This window comes from Ambystoma mexicanum, chromosome 10 (assembly GCF_040938575.1).
Source record: "Ambystoma mexicanum isolate Mex_15411 chromosome 10, UKY_AmexF1_1, whole genome shotgun sequence".
In the NCBI taxonomy this organism is placed as follows: Eukaryota; Metazoa; Chordata; class Amphibia; order Caudata; family Ambystomatidae; genus Ambystoma; species Ambystoma mexicanum.
Window position 1 is genome coordinate 517,296,853 of NC_090932.1, and position 16,349 is coordinate 517,313,201.

Consider the following 16,349-nt stretch of genomic DNA (forward strand, 5'->3'; position numbering starts at 1 on the left):
TTGCTCTTGGTGCGGTATTGTCTCAGACATGTCCTACAACAGGCAAATTGCATCCGGTGGCATACCATTCCCGTAAGTTCTCCAATATGGAGACCCATTATACCGTAACGGAGAAGGAACTTCTGGCTGTCATGGATGCCTTTAGTGTCTGGCGTCATCTTCTGGGGGCTAAGCATCCGATCACTGTATACTCAGATCACCGAAATCTACAGGATCTGGCCTCATTGAAGTGCATCAATAGCAGACAGGTCCGGTGGCATCTTTTCTTTTCCTCTTTTGATTTCCATATTATGCATCGTCCTGGAACCTCACATGGAAAAGCGGACGCCTTGTCACATTCCCCGGGTGGGGTCGAGTTGCCAACCTTCCCTGACACTGTTCTCGGAAAGAGTCATGTGATTTGTCTCTGTACTCCCTCTTTGTCATTGTTAGATTCTGTACGATCTTGGACTAGCAATCATTCCGATCAATTGCGGGATTGGGACCCCGTTTATTCTGATGGTTTGCCTTTCGTGCATGAACGTCTGTTTCTTCCCACACCTGACACTCGTAACTTGGCCCTTGAGTGGTCTCATGATGCTCCCTTCAATGCCCATCCCGGTCAAGAGCGCACTTTGAATCTCCTAAAGCGCTGGTGTTGGTGGCCCTCTATGAAGCGCGATGTGGAATGCTATGTCAATTCATGCGCTGTTTGTGCTCAGGCTAAACATCGAAGAGGACGACCGGTTGGGCTGCTGCTTCCGCTTCCGGTGCCTCCAAGACCTTGGCATACACTGACAATGGATTTCGTAACAGATCTCCCCAAGGTACAAGGTTTTGACACCATCTGGGTGGTGGTGGACACGTTCACAAAAATGGCTCGTTTTGTTCCTTGTAAGGGTATACCTTCGGCCCCGGTCTTGGCAGACTTGTTTTTTGAGCATGTGTTCTTGTTATTTGGACTCCCTTCGGTCATTATATTCGATCGAGGGTCACAGTTCACCTCTTGTTTTTGGAGGTCATTGACTAAATTACTGGGCATCGATACCAGGTATTCTTCGGCCTATCATCCTGAGACCGATGGGCAGACCGAAAGGACGAATCAATCTATGGAGCAGTATCTTCGTTGTCTTATATTGAAACAACAGACCTCCTGGTTGACCGTTTTACGGCTTGCTGAGTTCGCATACAATAACCCGGCTCATTCTGCTACAGGTTTTTCTCCATTCTACGCCCTCTACGGTCAACACCCCAAGGTCTTGCCTTTCCCTGATGCTTCTGTTTCTCCGAATCCTGCGGCCACGGCTTGTCTTAGGGATCTGTCTGCTGTTCATGCTAGTACTGTGGTCCATCTCACTGAAGCAAAGGCTTCTATGAAGGCCCGTGTTGATGGCAAGCGTCTGGCTGCTCCTCCCCTGGTGGTGGGTTCTAGGGTGTGGTTGTCTTCACGTCACCTTCGCCTAGTGGGTTGCCGGAAACTGCTGCCTCGTTTCATTGGCCCGTATGTGATCTCTCAGGTTGTGAATCCGGTGGCTTTTCGTCTAGTTCTCCCAAGTTCTTGGCGTATCCATCCTGTATTTCATGTCTCTCTCCTCAAGCCTTGTCCTGATTCTTCCCGCCTCCGAGCCCCTGTTGCTCCGGTGTCCCTGGCCTCTCCTGATGTTTTTGAGGTTTCGGCCATTTTGGGTTCCCGTTGGTTTAGGGGTAGGCTCCAGTATTTAGTGGATTGGAAGGGTTACGGACCGGAGGAACATTCTTGGGTTTCCGCCTTGGATCTTGACGCCCCTCGGTTGGTAGCTCGCTTCCATAGGGATCATCCGTCCTGCCCACGGGGTCGTGGGCCGTTGGGGCGGGGCTATGTTAGGCGATCCTCTGCACACCGATCCACTGCACACCAGAACACTGCTCACATTTCCCCAACACCTCCCTCCAGGGTTCGAGACTCATGTGATTCGGTTAACCCAAAGGACCGAAAGCTCCGTACCAGGTATGGTGTATGGGCTCGATTGCAACCTTTCCTGCACTGGCAGTTGCCATGGAGAACATACAGCAGAAGGGGCGGCGTTACATCTCCATGCCGATCACGTGATCCAGAGTGGCGCTCCTCGCATGATCTTGGTGGCCGTCACATGACCCAGAAACGTCACATGATCCAGAAACGCACAGTATATAAGGCTTGAGACACGGAAGTCTCATTGCTTCTCAGCTGTCTTCAGACCCTGTTTGGCGTTACGTTTTGCTCTTCTGTTTACCTTGACCTCGGAACTCTATCTTGGACTCCTTCGGATACTCCTTTGTACCTTTGCTTGGAACTGTTAACCTGTTGCTGGATTTTTGGACACGACCCTGACTTGCCTTTGGATTATCCCTTGGTACCTTGTTGAACTCCTACGCCATTTCCCTCTTGGGATTCAAGTCAAGCCTTCAGTACTACAGGTGGCTTATCCTGCATCCACGCTATTCTACGGTTCTACTGTTCTAGGGACCGCCTCATCTGAGTCTCGAACCTCCCTCCTAGGTTTCCTGGGTTTTCCTAACACCAGATAGGTAAGACTATTCAGATCCTTTGGTTAACGTGATATATTGTAATTGCCTGGTACTTAACCTCGTTCTTTTTGACAGCAGCATCGGTGTTCCAGAGGTACCGTGGATCCGGGAAGTAACATCTCCTACCTGTGGCCCCAAAGGTCGCACAGCGGGTTTCCTTTAGTTCCCTTGTGCGTCACTTGAGGACGGAGGTTTCAACGGTCTACACGACACTCAAGTCAGAACACATTACCCTTTTACTTTCACCATGTTTGTAGATCAAAGTCTTTAGATTGTACAGGGATTTTGTTTGACCGTCTGTATGACCACTTTGACCTATTTTGCTGGCCCTCCTACGGCCTTCTGGTATCTGTAGTTTCAATGCAAAACAAAAGGGGCATCAGCCAGAGCCTTTCACACTAGTTCCCACGTGGTGCCGGAACACTCTGCGGCTGATCCTGAAAGTTTGATTTGTGTCTTATAGCTTCACACTGGGTCTCCCTCTGTCGGGCTCAGACCCCTTTTTAGGTTCACAAAGGTCTCCCTCTTCTGGGACAGACCCTGCTCTCAAAAGTCACAATTTTAACAAAAAAAGGAGATGGGACATCTAGTCTCAGAATGCATTTGGCTGATTTTGCTCCCACTTCCATTGCTCCCCAAAATGGCACTTTGTTATTGGGAGCTGCAGGAGTTAAAAGGGGATGTTTGTCTCTGCTCCTCGGAGACCTGTGTTCACTTAGCTGGCCAAAGGGAGAAGAATAACTGTCGGTACCTCCAGGCCACCCCAGCTGCCCCTGGTCTTGCCTTCTGTATGCTGGTCTTGCCTTCTGTATGGATGGTTTCCTCCTCCACACTGCAATCTTCTCTCTGGTAGCAGGGCGAGTGCTTGGGTGGTTTTCTCCATCTAGTCCCAGAATGCACCTGGCTGATTTCTCTCCCACTTCCTTTGCTCCCTAAAATGGCACTTTGTCATTGAGAGCTGCAGGAGCTGACAGGGGATGTTTGTAGGAGGTCAGCGTCTCTCCCTCTGCCCCTCGGAGACCTGGGTTCTCCTGCGTGGTCCGGGGGAGGAGTTTAACTGTTGGTACCTCCAGGCCACCCAAGCTGCCCCTGGTCTTGCCTTCTAGATGGATGGTTTCCTCCTCCACACAGCAGTCTCCTCTCTGGTAGCAGGGCCAGTATTTGTCTGGTTTTCTCCTTCTTCTCCTTCTCCTTCTGCTTCTGCTTCTCCTTCCCCTTCCCCTTCTCCTTCTCCTTCTCCTTCTCCTTCTCCTTCTCCTTCTCCTTCCCCTTCTCCTTCCCCTTCTCCTTCTCCTTCTCCTTCTCCTCCAGGCCTCCCAGGGTCTCTCCAGCTCAGATGGGCTCTCTCCTGTTCTCCAGTACCTTCCAGCATCCCTGACTCGCTCACAGTGCTGTTCCTGGCTGCTGCATTTATACTCCCATCTAGAGTTAATTGGAGTCAAGTGTGAATAGTTGTCCCTCCCTGCCTGACTCTGCCTGACCTCGTTATTTGGACAACATGGAGGCTGCCCATTTGTAGTATTGTGGAGGGGTAAAATTCATTTAGGGTTTTAGAGGTAATTTGGATTTCCCCTGTTGTTTCTCTGTCTTTTCTGTAAGGGAAAGTTCAGGGGGGAGGGGGATTTGGTGATAACATCCCAGAAACGACTGCTGGGATATCGGGTAGGGGTGCATTGGACAAATTGGAATACTGCGTCTCGCCTATGGTATTGCCATGAGAATGACCCCGGACTCCCCTACCCGGATAATCCTCCTGCACTGGTCCACCCCCAGAGACTGGATCCAAAGGCGATGGCTGTGCCCTGGCCACCTGAATAGAAGATTCTCGGGGTCCAAATGGGAGAATACCCATAGTTTTCTCACATTGTGCAGTAAGAGAAGTGTATTAATGAAAGGGGGAGTAGGGATGAGCAAGTAATCATGGAAGGCCAGGAAGGAAGAGCCAATGGGTGCCAATGTGGAAGGCCACTACCTAACTGCTTGGCCAGAAGAATCCCAAGGGTGGGATGCACAACCTCCAGACAGTTGACTCGCAAGTGGGGGCATGAAGGGGGGGCAGTTGTGGTCTCAACAAGGTATATTGCCTTGAACCTATAAAGCTAATGCAGCACCAGGCCACCAGTCTCAGTGGGATACATTAGCAGAGAAACAAGAAAAGGAAAGAGGAAGACAGAAGCAGAACTCTGAAAAGTTTCTGGAACTTAAGAAAGTCTGGCTCAAAGTCTAAAATGGGCAGGAACACTGTTCCAAAGAAAGGTACCAGCTAAACAGAGAGATCATCCGCCCCTCACGGCCTGGAGAAGCATTTCACAAACAGACAATTGGACTTAAAAAAGTGGAAGGCTCTAGCAGGAGTGTATTTAGGGACAGAAAGCTCGAAATTGCATAGTCCCACGCAACCTTGTGGATGATGCAGAGGGTCTTCAATGTCATCCTTACAGCCACCAGAAGCCACTGTAGAAATTGTAGAGCTGCTGAGATATGATCCCTAGCCTTCAGGCCAAGCATAACACTTGCAGCCGTATTCTAGATTAGCTAAAGGGTCCCTATAGAAGAAAAGTGGGGGATGACTAAGAGACTGTTACAGTAGTGCAGCCTACAGAAGACCAAGGCTCTCAAAACATTCACCTTGTAAGGGAAGGTAAAGAACCGTAGAATTCCTGCAAAGAGGTGAAGCTCAAAATGGCCCTTCTTCAAAAGGTCCAACATGTGAGGAGTCAAGGAAAGACAGCAGTTAAGGCAAGTTTTTGGCCTCACCGAATGGTGACGATATAGAGCCCAAGGACAGCAGCCAGAAAGTAGGAAGAAAACCTGGCAAAAGTGTCCCAATAACAAAAATCTCTCTATTACTGGCATTCACGCAGAGATCGTTAGCTGCACACCATGCCTGGATGGGGTTAGCCAATCAGGGATCAGAGAGGCAGATAAGAATGTAGTAGAGGAAAGTTTCAAGCAGAATTGTGTATCATCACCATAAAACTGCAAATTAGGAGAGAAGGAGCAGATGAGGTGAGCCAGAAGGACGAGATACATATTAAAGAGCCACACTGATAGGATAGAACTCTGGGGGACGCTGCAGGTAGAAAGTGAGGTGGTGCAGGACAAACGTCCAAGTTGCAAGCTGGGAGGGGCAGTTAGTCAGGAAAGAGGTTAGCCAGTCCAATGCCTGGATTGTGATCCCAAAGGTATCATGGAGGCGTTCAATAAAGATAGAATGGTTCACTGTGTCAAAGGCGCCGGACAGACCAATAAGCACTACTCTCACTTGTACTACAATCAAAAATTCCATGTACACTTCAATTAAATAATTCCACCATATTACAAATACGGTATGCTCCACTTATACTACCTATAATAACTATACACATATTACTATAGTACATGTGGCCACAACAAACACAATACAATTAAACGATATAAATAGTATGTACAATACACCTTCGAATAACAAAACTCACCCAGATCCCCCACCCGCCCCCCAATCCCAATAATGTTCAGACACAAAAATTTACAGCACACACGCCATCACCTACACAGCTTTTTTTCACCTATAATAAGAGATCTATATCAACTTTTTTCCACTTCACCACCCTTTCTAAGCCCTCTTTCATCCACAAAATAACCCCATATATATGTTTCAGACTTCTTTTCCTCTTGCCCCAATAAGTAAATCAGAGTAGGCATTTGTCTTGCCAAAAGCCATTCCCACTGTCCATGCACTAAAGTTATATCACTATTTTTATACTTACATTTAGACACTTAGGAAAATTAAAACACAAGACAAATGGGCAAAAGCATGCTTCCAGGTCCTTGCTGATACCCCTTGTGCAGCTCTGTTGTACCCCACTCCAACATTTCAAGCTGTAGCCGCAAGCAGAATATGATTTCCCATTCAAACCTAGGGCTTCGGCCATGCTGCATGCCCCAATAAGCAAATCAGAGTACACATTTATCCTGCTCAGGGCCAAGCCCATTTCCCAGGCACCAAAGTTATATCACTATTTTCGGTACTTACATTTTAACACTTTAGAAAAAATAAAATACAGGACAGATTTGCAAAACCATGCTTTGAGGTCCTTGCTATGCTCCTCGCAAATGTTTGCCGCAATCATATCCAGCACTTCGGGCAGAATTCATTTTCACATTGCAACCTATCGCGATTTCTAAGAACTTTAACACATAGCCATTCCATGGTGCCCATGCCCACTCTAACCCTGTTGCCAGTCCCTCATGGTCATGTTCAGTAGTAAGATTGTCCGGGCCACTGCCTTTGCCCATAACTCAGACAATCTGGCCAATGCCCATGGCTAAAGGCTATACCTCTGTCACCAAAGGTATATCATTTCTGACACTTCTCAAAAAATAATACACTGACACATATGCAAAACGATGCTTTCAGGTCCTTGCCAATGCTCCTTACACGGGTTTGCTGCAAATCCATCCATGTTTTATTTTTTAAAAGTGTCAAAATGTACGTACATACAATAGTCATATAATTTAGCCCACACTTGACAAAATGCATTCAGACTTTGCACAAACATTAAAGGTTGGGTAATAATCTTTCTGAAACTGTCTACATTCGTCAAACCGCAACAAATTTATAAGCCATATACAAATGTTGAGACCCACCTCTAATGTTGCCCCCTCTTGACAAAATCCCACCAAACTGCAAAAAACATTAATATCTAGATCGAAAATGTTTTTGCAAACCTTTGTGCAGATTCGTCAAATGGCACCACATTTATAAGCCTTTACAATATTTTGGGACCACCCACTCTAATTTTGTTCCCTCTTGACGAAACAGCACCACACTTTGCAAACCAATTCAGAAACAGTTCTAGAATGAAATTCCATCATTTCATTCAGTTTCATTGAGTGGCGCCAAAGTTATAAGCCATCCAAAAAAATGCTTTTGACCAACCCTGTAATGCAGAAATAAGCATAGATGCCCCCGAACATCTCAGTTGTCTGCGAACACCACAGGACTACCCGGACTGTTTGTGCACATCAGAGAAGAAAAACGCCTGTTTTGGGGCTTTCTTTAAGGCCCCTTCCCATCCCATCCTCATCACCTCTCACCTCCCCAGAGATTGTTTCAATAGTTTGACAAGTGCAATGTTGTGTTTTTTAATATGTTCTTACCATGATGATTGTGGACAACGGATGCTCTCCGCAAATCCAACATAGCGGGCGTTCTCCAAAAATATAACGCACCTCACAGTTTTCACCATCCAATCAGCGGGCACGTCTGATGTCCGCGGAGCGAACAGGGAAGTGAGTCTGTGGAGTGACCCCAGATATCACAATTATTTTTTGGGACCTATTTTTTGGCTGGTTTCAAAAAAAATTCTGGACGCATCTACACTAAATTTACAATAGCACACTTTCGGGACCAAGCCACCACTCGTGCCGCAAATTTCGTGAAAATCTGTCAGCGGTTTGGTCTGTAGGTGTGCATGTTGTGAATTTTTTTCCATTGCGTCTATGGGTAAAACCACACATTTTGGGACCCTCCTATAATCCCCTCGCCTTAATGAAACCTCACCAGACTTCGCAGAATCAATCTGACTCGACCATATACTTTATTTGCAAAGTTTCACGAACGGGTGGGGGGGGTTTGGCAAAGTTATAAGTCACCTGTACTGCAGGCCCTGTAATTTGGAACAACAAAGGTATCCGAATAAAACAAAAGAACGTGACTATATAATGACTCACACTTGAGGAAGGACAACTTGAGAGCACCGTGTGTTTGTTCAGGTAGTGCTAACCATTGACTAAATATAATGCTTTTTACACCATCATTTGCTGTTTTGTGGCATTGTAAATAACAGGATACATACCCTGCTAGGTACATCTCTTTATATATGTAGTGTCACAGTTTGCTTGGATACACACATTCTGCGGCTAACTAAATGCATTTGGTAGACGGTGCAAAATAGCTCTATGTTGTACACCGGCCCCAACATTTGCACTCTTCACTGGACGTTGGTGATTGATATTTAATGGCGGGTAAGACATGGTGTGATGTGTCCATGTGGAGTGACATTTTATGACGCACTGGTAGTTTGCATCTTTTTTATACATCTATGTAGGTTTCTAGTTTAGCACTTTGTTAAAATGTAAAGGTAGAGGGCATACAAAAGTGAAAGGAGGAAGTGCGATGAGAAGGGTGACAGTGAAAAGTAACCATGTTTTACAGCCAATTTGAGCATAGTTAGAGGCCAGGTTCAGAAAGGAACTAATACAACGAAATAGGAGACCTATTCCCCCTGTTCCCTTACCCTTTCCCTGTTAGGTACTTTGACCCCACACTAATAAGGAGTGAGAGCAGGAAGATAAACTAGGAAAGTGGCCATGTTTACATCATATTCATACCCTAGTTAGACCAAGGCATAGACCCCATGGTTTGAGTGAGATCCCCTCCTATAGCTCAAGATGCTTCAGAGGCTGCAGATTGGATTCTCTATTGGACCGAAGCCTGTGCCCAGTGAGGGGTGTGGTGGGGTTTGAGTGCATTAGGAAGGTGTGGAGGATGTAGAACTCAGCCCGTTCTATTTGAAAATTAGGCGTGCATATCCAAGAGGGAGGGCCTCAGAGAGAGAGCGTTACTGTGGTGGTATTAGGTGTAATAGTGACGGAGGACCGAGAAAAGGAGAAAGATAGTGGGGAGAGACAGGCAGAGAGTGTGTGTGCGTGTGTGTGTGTGTTTGTGTGTGTGTGCATGTATGTAAGATCAAGACAGAGGTGTTGATGGGTAGTGAAGGATGGAGGTGAGAGGAGAAAGATGCAGGTAGTGCGAGGGTGGGGGCACAAAGGTGAGGGGTGATGGAGAGGGGGGCGGATAGGAGTGGGGAAGGTTGAGAAGTGAAAGAATATGGAAAGAGGTGCAGTTAGAGAGAGAGGGAGAGGGAGACGAGGAAGATCACAGAGGTAGAAGAGAGTAGATGGGTATAGAGCAGTGGTCTTCAAACTGTGGGTCTGGAGCTCCTAGGGGGGGCCGAAGGACGTCAAAGGGGGTGGGGGGCATACAGTGGCTGCTGTTAGTAGTTACAGCTTGTGGGCGGTCAAGAAACAATATTTTTACTACGGGATGGGAGACTGGTGAAGAAACCCTGATGTAATCAGTCTGAGAATCAAAGTGAGAGTATCATTTAGAAATTCCCTGAGGTAGTTGGAGAACGGCACAGCCTTTAGGTTTCCCTTCCAGAATAGAGAAGATAAGGTCAGTAGGGGGTTACTTCTTCTTAGCATACATCAATGATGTTGTGGAGGTAAGCACCACCTGGATTAGGGTGGAGGGAGCTCACGTGGAGGTGGAGAGTGTCATAGGGACCCTGTTAGTCTCACGTGTCCCAGTTTCCCTAAAAAATTAATTTAAGAATACAATAAAGCACAATAAACCGCACATATTTGTCTGTGGATTGTTAAAGCCATTTGGGACAGTTGTGATTGTAAAAGTCACATACTTGGGTGGGTTTTTATTTCAATAAATACTGCAATATGGATGTTTGTAGGTCACAGTAAAAACAGGGAAATACCTCACTTTGATTTAGGTTAAGGTCAGATGTACCAGTAACACGTGCCCTACCTTTCACTTGTGCCCTCCACTATTTGATTGCCTTCTATGGGCCTTCCCCATATATAGCTCACACCTGCACCTCACAATTTCGAATGTCATAGCAGTGCCAAGTCAACCCTTCTTTTTTTCAGGTCGCTATACTGAGCGCCATTAAAATGGGTAATAACACCGTTATTACTGTGTTTACAAGCTGGGGTAATCCAACATCAAACGCTATAGAAGAACACGAATTATTAAACTTAGAAAACCACGTTAAGAACTTTTCAAACAAATGTACTGCTTATTTGGGGAATATCCACACAGGTTCTGCCTGCCAACGCCACTTTCAGATTTAAGGGAACTTCTGATTCTAATGAATGAACCTGTGTCCACCTATCCCTAAGAAGGCGAATCACAACGAAGCATCAATGGGCCACGCGTGTCTATGTTGCCACGCCCATATTCCTGCCCTATCAGCCCCAACTCAACTGATTATCTGCGTCCTGTAGCATGGGTATTGCGTGAGGTGCTTTTATAAATGACAAATATCTAAACGCATCCCTTGTCTTGAGTCGAGACCTTGCACGTGGATTTGAAGTCCCTCTCTCTATCTGCTTGTTAGCCTACGAGGAGCGATTTTGAAAGTGAACTATGTTCTGTGTTCTGCCTTGGAATCATCCAAAGGTTTAAAGATCTGAAGCCTATGTATGGGGCACCCATGCAGCAAAGCAGGAACATGTTTCTCTTGTCCAGGCTCTGTAAGCGACCGGTGCTAACCACTTTGGTCGTAAGTAATTTGGTCGAATTATTTTTACCACATTGTTACCGTATTATCACAGCAAGAATGTAGATGGTGGGCAGGGGGCACGAATATATGGAATGGGCACGGAGGGTGAGATTAGGGCACAGGGCATTTCCCCCCGCATTTTTTAGTAAAAACATTGGTCAAGACATTGTCAACCATTTTACCTTTCAGACAAAAAAACTTGCAGTTCCTACATAGAACCTAGGCTAGGACACAAGACCAATATCAAGTCAGACTTGACTGTAAGACAGACCAACATTTGCAAGGGGCCTGATGATAAAATGACGTAAAACCAATTTCAGAGCATTACTGTGGTGCTAATCTTTCATTCTGGGCTCCCTGCCCTCAGTATTGTGATCTGTGATACCATTATCAATGACAGGACAAGTGCAGTGACATCTCAACTTGTTACTCTTTCTTTTCTCTCAGGTCCACCACTTTTGAAATGGAGTTTGCGTCCTACTGCATCTCTCTTGGTGTCATTATTTTGGCAGTCACATGGAGGAGCAAGACTGTGGCCTTCCTGCCATCTTACCATGGTGCCTGCACACTTGTGAGTATTCATCTACAGGTGCTTTCCAAACTCTGAGCTCGAGGGTATAAGAATCAACTCAGATTATTACAAAGAATTAGCGCAGTTAGGAAAATGGACAATGGACAGAGAAATGGATATACTGATGGTGTCATGGATGGATAATAAATGAATGATAAAGGAAAGATAACAGAATTGAATAAAAAGTCATCTATATGGGTGTAATTACACAGGATATAATGGATGAATGATGTATCATGTATTGTCAGGACGCTGCTGCAAAGCAAGAAGCAAGTTCCTTGACATCATATTTTCCCCTAGACTTCAATGTAAAGGGGGATGGAGACTGGTATTTTAACTTTATTAAAGCCATATATGAACATGGTGAGCAGTTCATTATCCTGCCCGACATGCCTGTTGTGGGGTTTTCTAAGCGGTAAAGGGTGGGGTGTGAATATAGACTACCGCAGATGGAGCTTTCTTTGGAGAAGTACCATCACTGGCGAGTGGCAACAGTAATGTCCAGACCAGGTTTCCATTGTTGTGTGAATTAGAGAAGGGCTTTTTCGTCTGTGAGCACGACAGGGAAGCTCTCCAGACTCACTCTGGCATGTAGTAGCATTGCACGTGGTCACCTGATCCCAGAGACACGCACAGTGCATCAGTATGGTCACATGACCAATGTTAATGCAAGCACGCGAGGCGCGCCTATAAATCATTTGATGCCTGTTAATATCCCTTTGTGGCTGTGTCCTCATTCCACTGTGCGCAGATGCATGCGCTCTGATCCCTAGTTGGGATCCAACACCGGTGACGAGGTATAAGCCCCAGCCGCTGCTCGTACATCTCACGGACGTCCCCAGCATGTTGGCCAGTTCACACAGCTGCCGTGTCCCTCGTAGGTACGGGGGTGAGACAACTCCTGATGGGGGCGGAGTCTCAGCAAAAGGCTGTTGGCTCACCCGTCCTGGTTTTCATGAGGACGTGCATAACACCTGCCAAGTAGTTGCCCTGTCTGGCTGCCAGCTGGTAAACACATTCCCACGGCAAGACAATGGGCCTCATTACACGGTAGGCGGTAAGGGATTACCGGCACCGGTAAGGGCACCGGTGCCAGTAATCCCTTACTGCCCTACTACGAGGTCCCTTAGTGGGTCTCTTCCCTAACGCCTGGTTTTACCAGGCATTAAGGAAGGGACCCGTTGAGGGACTTCAGAGCTAATAACGGGCCCCCTAATAGCAGGCCCGTTATTAATTCCCTCCCCATTCCCATTGAGCCAAATGGGGGCTCAAATGGGAATGGGGAATGGTTCCCGGAATGGGGACTTACGGACCCTCCAAGGTCGGAATGACCCGGTAAGTCCCTATTCCGGGAACACGGACCCGGAATTCAGTAAGGGGGTAGCCATGGCGCTAGTAGCGCCATGGCTACCGCCTACCATGTAATGAGGCCCAATATTTCTGTTGCGGCTACGATCTACCACATGAAGGGCTTGTCCAGCCATCGGCCAAGTATGCTCGGCGTGTGGGGGTGAAGACCATTTTCGAGTGATGTGCAGGAACCCCAAGGCATCGAGACCGGGTCCTTCGGGTCACAAACAACACTGATACATGTCCCCTCCCCACCAACAAAGGGAAGATAGACACAGATTCTCAGAGAGAAGATACTACAAAGACAGGTGTCACACTCGATCAAAGAACTCTCCGCCACCAGAGGTCCGTCGAAAAGGAAGGAGGCAGATCCACCACTTACACACGAACACGCCATGCAGAGTGAGTCCGAATCCCAGTCCAGCACAAACAGAGAAAGAGAGGGTATCTGTATGCCCTCGGCAACCCTGCTGCCTTGGAACACAGCCCCACACTACCGCTGATGATCCAGGGAAAGACTTCCTTGTCGATTCAGGGGCACTGATCGATCAATGCGATGCCCGAGAGTGAATACTGCAAACTCACTGAGAATCCCAAATTGAAGAAAGCATGCATTGCCATCTATGCATATGGATCGAAGGAACCTCTTCCATGCCTTGGAGCCTTCACAACCCTGAGCAGACACAAAGACAAGCAGGGCTGCATCCTCATACACGTCCTGGCCACAGCAGTTACCAGTGGATGCATACTACGTTTTAAATCGGCTGTACAGATGGGACTCATTAACATACTTTATGAAGTGATGGCAGACAAGTACTTATCGCCCGCTGCCAGGGTAGTGGCAAAATTCCATAGACTTTTCAGAGGGGTCGGAAAACTAAAGGGACGAAAGATCCAACTACACATAGATAAGACAGTGAAACCTATATAGCAAAACACTTTCAAGACATCCCATTTAACATCCAACATCTGCTGGGTAAGGAACTCCCTGCCCTCGTAGAAGCCGACATAATAGTCCCAACGTTGGGCCCAACCCCATGGGTTTCCCCAGTGGTGCCAGTACCAAAAGAGGGGCCAGAAGGACAATTAAGGTTGTGTGTAGACATACGTGCACCCAATCAAGCCAACCTCAGAGAACATCACCAGTCCCTGCGCATCACAGACATGATGCACCTACTCAATAGAGCTAAAATATTCTCCTGTTTGGATCTAAATAAAGATTAACACCAAATGGAACTCTGTGAAGAATCACAGTTTATCACAACCTTCACCACCCACCTGGGATTGTTCCGCTATAAACACCTAAGCTTTGGAAAATCTTTGGCCACAGAAATATTCCTGGAAGAGATCTGCAATATCCTCTGGCATATCCCACACTGCATTAACTATAGTGATGATATCCTGATCTTCGGTCATCCCAGGAGGCCCACGACGCAACACTGATGAAAGTTTGCTCAGACCTCAATAATGCAAACCTAACTCTCAATAATGACAAGTGCGTCTTCAATAAGACAACGCTGAAATTGTTTGGCCACATATTTTCAGAAAAAGGCTTCCAGCCTGATCCAGACAGGATCCAAACACTGACGGAAGCCCATCGCCCAACGAACGTTGCACAGGTGAGGCTGTACCTAAGACTGGCAAGTTACTGTACCTGCTATATGCCTGACTTTGCCTCAACAAGCGCCCCTTTGCGTTCCCTGACTAAAAAGGGTCAATCATTTGAATGGGGTCCGACACAGCATAAGGCCTTCGAGAAAATCCGGAGAGACATTGCTGCAGCAGTCTGTATGTCCTACTTCGACCCCAACATGCACACCGAAGTGACAGTGCACACGAGCCTGTAGGCCTCAGGCCATTCTCGCCCAAAACTCAGGCAGTGAACATGCACAGAGACGGATAGTATAATACGCCAGCAAGAGCCTCACCGAGGTAGAGCAACGTTACTCGCAGGCTGAAAAGGAAGCCCTGGCGGTTGTCTGGGCTTGTGAACATTTTCCTTTGTATACGGCAAGCCTTTCACCATCATCACTGACCACCGGGCCATCGTCACCATCTACGGAAAACCGACCGACCAGATGCCACCAAGGACAGCAAGATGGGGGCTTGTCTGCAAGAGTACAAGTTCATCATAATTCGCAAGCCTGGAAGTGATGAGAACCCTGCAGATATCCTTTTCAGCCACCTACTTGAGGGACCCCACTTGTCCCACACTCCCAGAGGGAGTGTGGGAAGAGGTTGTGATTGACTTTTAAGGTACACTGAGATCTCGTGAATATGTACTAGTAGTACTTGACGAGCATTCAAGATTCCCGGAAGCAGAGATTGTGTCATCCACAGCTGCCGCGGCCATGATCTCCGTCCTAGACCGTATATTCTCCACATGCAGGGTCCCAAAGGTGGTGAAGTCCGACAATGGACCCCAGTTCACTGGAAAAGACTTCCATCATTTTGCCAACTACATGGAATTTCACCACAGGAAGGTTACGCCATTGTGGCCCCAGGCGAACGGGGCAGTGGAACGATTCATGGCTTATGTCAAGAGGGCCATCAAATAGCAAACATCACCCACATTCCCATCGAGCAATCACTGTACCAGCTCCTGAGGGACTACTGGAACACACCCCACGACTCCACAGGAGTATGCCCTACTGAACTCATGTTTAGCCGACCAGTGCTCTCACGGCGACCCCAGGAGACCCAGCAGGACGAGAGGAACCCACAGGAGCAGGAAGTGAGGAGCAGGGATGACAAGGCTAAAATCAAGATGAAGAAATACGCTGATCACAAAAATCGGGCTCGGCAAGCAAACTTAAGAGTTAGCGATCATGTCCTGGTGTGGCAGACTCAGACCCTCAAGGACACGCCACTATTTGACCCCCTGCCGCTGACCATCACAGACATGAAGGAATCCATTGTCACCGCTGAGAAAGCAGGTAGGACAGTGACGAGAAACCGCTCATTCTTCAGGAAGACAAATCAAGACACACCCCAGTTTGAACATTTCGGAAGCGAAGACGAAATGCGCGTGAGAGAAATATCTGGATACTCGGGTGATGAAGAGGAATCGGACACAGAGGGACAAGCATCTCCTGAAGGAGGATGAGGAGAGGAAGATGCACAACCCCAAGCTGCAAGCAGACCCTGCCGCGCCAATCTGAAAGCTGAGATGATGGATCGAAGAAATGGGGTAGGACAATGTGATTTTGGGGGGGGGTGTAGCATTGCACGTGGTCACCTGACCCCAGCAACATGCGGCGGTGCATCCGTTTGCTCACATGAACAATGTTAATGTAAGTGCGCGAGGTGCGCCAATAAATCAGTTGATGACTGTTAATATCCCTGTGTGGCCATGTCCTCATTCCGCTGTGCGCAGATGCCCCCGCCATGATCCCTGGTTGGGATCCGACACATGTCATTCACAGATTGGAGTTCAGGACAACAGTGGCTAAAGTAAATTGAGATTGTGTGCATCCAAGTGAGCTTATCCCTTCGAGTGGCATTGGAAGGTTTAGCTGTAAATTGTGTTGCTACAGCCCATTTTTATATTTGCTTTG

General features: G+C 47.3%; 1 protein-coding gene across 2 annotated transcripts in view; it reads left to right on the plus strand.

Annotated features, from left to right (window-relative positions):
* Nucleotides 1-16,349, plus strand: part of NRROS (negative regulator of reactive oxygen species) — a 295,538-nt gene that overhangs the window by 170,744 nt on the left and 108,445 nt on the right. For both annotated transcript variants that reach the window (XM_069618068.1, XM_069618069.1), the window contains exon 2: nucleotides 11,319-11,442. In XM_069618068.1, the coding sequence (XP_069474169.1) occupies nucleotides 11,335-11,442 (108 nt within the window). In that variant the 5' untranslated portion in view covers nucleotides 11,319-11,334. The remainder of the gene's footprint in view (nucleotides 1-11,318; nucleotides 11,443-16,349) is intronic.